Source organism: Xiphophorus couchianus, chromosome 6 (assembly GCF_001444195.1).
Source record: "Xiphophorus couchianus chromosome 6, X_couchianus-1.0, whole genome shotgun sequence".
NCBI lineage: Eukaryota > Metazoa > Chordata > Actinopteri > Cyprinodontiformes > Poeciliidae > Xiphophorus > Xiphophorus couchianus.
In genome coordinates, this window is record NC_040233.1 from 15,593,261 (window position 1) to 15,599,957 (window position 6,697).

Sequence of the window (6,697 nt, forward strand, 5' to 3'; positions counted from 1 at the left end):
ACTTGCTTATTCTCCCATTTGACTGCTGGGTTCTGTGTTGGAATGCAGCGCTTAATCCTCCTGTGTAGTTGTGAATTAATGCTCTGGACAAATATCAAACAGAATACAGCTCAAACTAATGAATAAAACCAACATTTGTCGACCCAACTCTGAAAAGCAACTTTGCTCTATCAAGGCTCATGGCTGCCCTCACATGGACAAAATGAAATCACAACACTTCAGGCAATGCACCCACTCGGCCAGTAGGTGAGGCTATAGTACCACACACATGGACTACACTGAAGCAGGAAGGAATTGATTCATGAGGGAATAAAAAAACAATTTTGATTTAACATCAAAATTAGACTGCTATTCACGGCTGGCGAATGTAATATAGCTGCACCATGTAGACAGCTTGCCTCCATGAGAGAAGAATTCAAGAGCACCTCCACTTTTAGCAAAAGAAATTAAGTGCAGACATATAACAGATCACCCCTATTTCCCATCACAGAGTAGTATCATTTCCTTGGCCCTCTTTTGATAGAATGAGATAAAATGGAACTATTCTCAGCAGGGCAACTCCGAGGAGCCCACAAAGTGGACATTTATCTGACAATAGGGATGGATAATCAAGGGATGAAGGGTTCACTCCATCACTAGGCTGGAAAGCTTTTTTTTCCATGTGCCTAGTACCTTCTGTGAGGGAATATATAGTGGCTATATAGTGATACTTTTGTGCAAAAACACTTGTTCAAAAAGTGGAGAAGTTTGTGCTTAATAATTCTTTGCTGTAGAAAATGTTAATTTATCAATTTATTTGACAGGGAAAATGCACATAAATTAATATTTCTAAATGTTAAATTGCCAGAAATAGCCAAATGGCTATTATTCATCTGTGGAAATTAACATAATTTCTAATGTTATGAGTTATATTTATCAAAAGCGTCGTTTGAACAAAGAAACTAACCAAATGCAAATTTCCTTACATTTTGTGTTAAGTATATCTCTCCTACATGTATTGAATGGTCCAATAAAGGGAAAAAAATTATTATAAAAGAATCCTTGATAATTCCAGACTGCGACAGACTGGCGACCTGTCCAGGGTGTACCCCGCCTCTCGCCCGGAACGTAGCTGGAGATGGGCACCAGCAACCCTCCCGACCCCATTAGGGACAAGGGTGAACAGAAAATGGATGGATGGATGGATGGATAATTCCAGAATTAATTTTTTATTAGAACTTAATAACATCTTACATTTTCAAATTGCGAAACAACTGAGAAAAAAAGCAATCAACCAAACACACCTTTATAAATTAAACATGTAGGTGATATAACAGCTTATGTGTGCAGTGGCAGATTTCATAATGATAACTCATAGTGACATGAGTTACCACCAAGAGCAACAATTTATCATGGGCCAGTACGAGCAATAACAATAATAAGAAGTTATCTACAAGTTCCTTGCATTATAAGATTTATATTTCTTATTTGCATGTCTAGGAAAAGAGGAGTGGACACATTGCTTTTCTTTAAAAAGTTCATGCAAGAAAATATTGCAAACTATCTGTTGAATGTTGTTTACTGTTATTCACAGTTTTCTTTTTGAATGAGCCTGAGCTGCATTTCATCGTCCTGACAACTGGTCTGAGCAGACCTAAATTGGATAGTTTGACACTTGACAGAGATTTTTAAAAACACTATTTAATTTATGATGTTATCAATCGATTTTTTTTATAAAGTTCAAAATATCCATCAAACAGATGAAGTTACTGTTTTTTCTATTCTTGAAGTGTGGTGTTTTATATATATGTACTTGCCCATTCATGCTAGAATTGCCTCTGCAAGACAAGTCATACAAGATGCTACAAAAAATACATTCAATCTACAAAGAAAATAACAAAAATTGCAATGAAAAGAAATCAGAAAACAGTCGTACAGTAGCAGACAGTGAAGTGGAGATGAACTTGCAGAAAGCATAACAAGCTGTTTCCCTGACTAATGTACTGAAAATGGAGAGCTCTGTAATACAGCTCTGCCCATGTAGCTTGTCAGAGCTGTCTTACATTGCATCTCATCCGTAATGTGCTTAATGATCACAAGGACAATCCTGCCTTTTATTATACATTCAGAAGGCAGAACAAATGTGACACTAATCCAAAAATAACAAGGCTGCTTTATCTTCCTCACTCCTCCAATACATGGGACGACCCCACATAATTGGCTGACCCCCTGGACTCATATTTTCCTACCACAATGCATTGCTGGCTGTCATTTTAGCAGGGTGCATTGTGTGCAGAAACAATAATTCAGAAGGTTTCTGGGGAGGAGTATTGAATCGACTGCAGATATTTGGAGGATTTAGCTGTAATGCATTAACTTTATGACAGTGAAGGTAATACAGCCTTGTGAGTCTGACAGAATTAAATTCTGCAGGGCGACATGCTTGAGATCGATACCGCAAAGTTTGATTGCCATTCTTCTTTACAAATTTGTCTCCATTTCTAGTGCACGTGATAGTCATACAGAAGACAGTACTTCTCCGGACGACTCCTGGAAAGAATCTTTCTTTTCCACTTTCTCTGTCAGATCGATGTTATGGACGGAGCCTGGTTTTATGATGGTCTCCTCACTTTCCACCACTTTGTACTTCCCGGTTGAATCTTTTTTAAAGACTTGCTTCAGCCTCTTCTTCACTTCAGGGTCGGGGCAGTAAAGGTATTCATACAAAGCTGCAGCCAAGATTCCTCCTAGAATGGGACCCAGCCAGTACACCTTCAATAATAAGTGAGAGGAAACACCCTTGTTAGCAAGCTGGTTAATGAGTGACTGTTTAAATATTTATTGTCTGCACTATCTTGCATGTACCAAACATAATCAGTTCTATTTCATATGATTTGAGTTACACTGTAACATATGGTGCAGGAAAGATTTTATAGCACTCGAGTGATTATGTGATTACGAAGAAAAAATTATATAAGGATGCCATAGTTTTTAAAAAGAATAAACTTGGAGGCTGAATTCTATAGTATGATATTGGCGCGATATTAAACATCATTACATCTAATGTTTGTTTTCTAGCTCTGATTCAAAATAAACCAAACAGTTCAGAACAAATTGCTTAGTTAAGGTTGAGGGAAATAAAATTTTTAAGTCACAAGGAGAACATCTAATAAACAAGAGGGCCTTCCCCTTTAATGGGCGCTAAAGTGGGGCCCACCAATAGAATCAATCAATCTATCTAAATCAATAAAATAAATGTATTCATGGGTGCTGATGTTACAGTTGCTGATGTTAACAGAACTTGGTATTTTAAGTTTTATTAAAAAAAATATTTAACAAAAATCTTCCTTTTATTTTTTTATCTACCTAATAATCTGTTGGTTCTAATTTTAATGTACCTGCATACAAATATGGTAACTCTTTAAATATGTGACCATGGATAGACTGAGCTCAGGACCAGAAGTGAATGAGTTTTAGAGATAAAAAAATAGGGAGAACGATGAAGGATAAAAAAGTCATACTAATAGAAATAAATATTAATATTAAGCATATTAGTCAACCAAACTAATGGGGAGCCAGAAGTCGTGACCTATTGACCTACAACCCCCCTTGGTTGTGATGAAGCCTAGGCGCAAGTTCAAGCTGGAAGACTTCCGCTCCACCCATTCCATCTAATTACTGCGTCATCTTCATCACTGGACCTCGACCCGCCTTCTCCAATCTTCAATCAAGCTCTGTTAAAAGGCTCCACACCCACGCCGCCAGTTGCTTTCCAGCTTTGCTCAACCCACCTCCTCCCCTTCTCCACCAGCATTTCAAGACGTCATCTTTCCCAACCTCCACCACCAGTGTCGGGCCCCGGGGGGAGTATCCCTATTCAGCGTTGATGGGCTCATCTGAATTCGCCGGAATTCACTGCTCAAATCTCCAGCCGGGGCCCGAGCGCCAAAGAACTGTTATTCATTTTTGTCAATAAATTTCCTAATCGTTTATTCTTTTCTGTCTGAGTCTCTCCAGATTGAACTACTTCTACTTCTTCAACTGAACCATTTCAGTGACTAAACAACAGAGCTATTTTGACAGAACCTTCTGATCTTCACTGTGAAACCCAACATATAAAGCCTAATAGGAATTAATTACTCTGGGTTAAAAAAACAAAAGAAAAACTAAGTGAACAAAAATCGCTTTGTACCAATTTTCTTCCGCAGCTTTTTTTTGTCATTCGTTAGATTATTTTGTGCTTTCGATGTCTGTGAGAGAATGAATTAAAGAGCAATGAGAGTGTTTAAAAAGTGCATAATATGTTGCAGTTTAGTTTTGCAAGTCATATACTTTGAATATTCAGAGAACTCTACCATGGATTTTAACTACATCTTACACTCTTTTAAATGTTATGCCATTCATATTTGGACCTGCTACATAGAGCTTCCATATTTAACCCACCCAACTTAATAGAAATTTACTTTTTTTCTAATTTTTTTCCTTCATCATTTATTTATGTAATGTTTTCACAGATAAAAATTGTTGCTTATATTTTATGATTTCTCTAAGCAAAGACTCATGGATTGACTTTCAACTGGCACCAGATGAAGAAAACTCTTAAGCTTTCTTATATTGCAAATAGAAAATTGCATCAACATTTTTGTTTATGTAGACATCTTGAAAATCCTTTCATGCATGTTTACTGCCCCCTGCTGTTTTCCATTATTTTGTTTTTCCAAACCTCTGTTAGGAGGTGAGTGTGGAGAGAGCTTGTTAAGCATAATTTGACAACTGTTACAATTGATATATTTGCTTACAAAAATCTTACATCATTTTATTCAACAGTTGCCTCTTACCCAGTGGTTCTCAAAGTTAAGTGTGACCATTGCCGGCCCAAAGGAACGAGCTGGATTCATGCTGGCCCCTGTGTAAGGAATCTAAAAGACACATATAATCATTGATTTTATCTAAAGAATTAAATATTATAAAATTAAATGCAAACTCATACTGAACCAAAATGATAGCTTATAGATCTGTGAACTCAACATTTGCTAAACAAGCAAAGCTGTATTACGAGTAGCATCTTTTTCACTGCACATTCATTTGCTCTGCTGGGTTCAGGAAGCCTCTGGAGATTGGTTGCCATGCAATGGCTGCCTCCAGTAAAGATCTACACACATGGATGTGAGTTTCAGAGTACATTAACACAGGTTGACAAATTACACCCTGAGAACACCTGTTTTCATTCAACTAAGGAACAGTCAGCCTTTCTTCTGAGTCAATTCTTGCCCCAATTATTGACATGTGTATCCATTTGTACCTTTAAAACAGTTTGTTTGGTATTAAACCTAGATTGTGGAAAGTTCCAGAAACTGTTCATCTGTACCTTATTACACTTGTCTGATGCTGTTTTATTGTATCACTACTGTGATTTTTGTGTTGAGCTAAACTATAGTGAAAGTTACTTACTGCAAATAAGTGTCCTATAGCTACTGCAAATCCAATGGCTAGGCTTGCTGAACCACTTAGATCTGTGCGTTTGGGATCACAAGTGGCAAAGATAGTGAAGACCAGCTCAAATGTGATGAGAAGCTCCACCAGAAGCGCGTGTCCTAATGAGATCTTGGAGCTCACCTTGAAAACACAATATTCTGTTTAAAATGATGAGTAACAAAACACATTGAACAATAGAGGTGCTTTAGTTGTTACCATTGTCACACCGAGATATCCTCGAACATCTGCAGGTGTGACTGCATAGAGAATCCCAGCTCCGGTGATGGCTCCCAGGCACTGAGCCACCACATAGAACACACCTTTTGCCAGGCTCAGTTTTCTAGATACAACCATTGCTGCAGTGACGGCTGGGTTTATGTGGCCGCCACTGATGTGGCCAAAACATTGAACCATGGTGGCAATGCTGAGGCCAAAGCAAAGGGAGATTAGCACCAAGTCATTCGGGGGGGGATTCTCCTCCCCGGCATGCCAGTTGATAGTGGAACCCAGGCTAAGGAGCACAAAGACAACGCTTGCCAGGTATTCTCCTGACACAGCCCTCCAGAAGCTTTTGGTCCAGATCCCTTTAAAAGCCACCATTATGCTCTGACGGTTAGAGCAGGACAGAAACCTCCTGGCGAAAACAACAATGAGAAAAATGATTATCCTACTTGTATATTCCTGATGGCTGCATGTGGCTGGGAATCTACTGAGCCCTGTCAGAACAGCTGCCTCTAGGCAAAACATAACTCCAGCAGAAATTTAAGACACCCACTTTCTGTTACAGAATGTCTCTCTTTAAGCATTGTGTAGAGAGACTAGTATAATAACACATTAAAATGTAATTAATATATCAAACTATAGATTCTAATTGCTAAACAAAATTAAAAATTGCCATGTTAGTGTACATGAAGGAAAATCTTAAAATGAAATTTAAAGATAAATACATATTACTTCCAACAAATATAATTTAATTTAGCAGTCAATGAATGCTTAAACTTACCAGATGCAATGACGTATTCTGTCTCTTTCTGTCCCTGTTGTCTGTGATGCGATTTCATTCATATGTCCTGGTGATTTGTCAAATTACGAGAGACACCAATTCCTTGATTACATCTGTACTTTTGAAGTCCTAATGCTTGTGGCATACAGGGTTTCCAGAAGGCCAGCAGGTTGTTTGAGTGCAGAAGTGCAGCTAGGAACGACACATTGTGCCCTGGGACAGCAACCAGCAGCTTTATTG

At 38.2% G+C, this 6,697-nt stretch overlaps 1 protein-coding gene across 1 annotated transcript; it reads right to left on the reverse strand.

The window, feature by feature from the left end:
• Nucleotides 1-1,279: 1,279 nt before the first annotated feature.
• On the reverse strand, nt 1,280-6,088 carry aqp4 (aquaporin 4). Its single transcript, XM_028019770.1, has 4 exons — nt 5,671-6,088; nt 5,431-5,595; nt 4,818-4,898; nt 1,280-2,751 (listed from the first exon to the last, which is right to left on the reverse strand). Exons 1-4 carry the CDS (start codon nt 6,052-6,054, stop codon nt 2,497-2,499), a joined length of 885 nt encoding a protein of 294 aa, XP_027875571.1. The 5' UTR covers nt 6,055-6,088; the 3' UTR covers nt 1,280-2,496.
• Nucleotides 6,089-6,697: the final 609 nt, after the last annotated feature.

Bases quoted from the DNA above. Each gene is read 5' to 3' on its own strand.
- aqp4 (XM_028019770.1), bottom strand. From the start codon at position 6,054: ATGGTGGCTTTTAAAGGGATCTGGACCAAAAGCTTCTGGAGGGCTGTG. The intron at 4,899-5,430 runs GTAAGTAACTTT...TGTGTCTTTTAG, and splicing joins CTATAGGACACTTATTTGCA to ATTCCTTACACAGGGGCCAG. The intron at 2,752-4,817 runs GTAAGAGGCAAC...TTATTATTGAAG, and splicing joins TTAACTTTGAGAACCACTGG to GTGTACTGGCTGGGTCCCAT.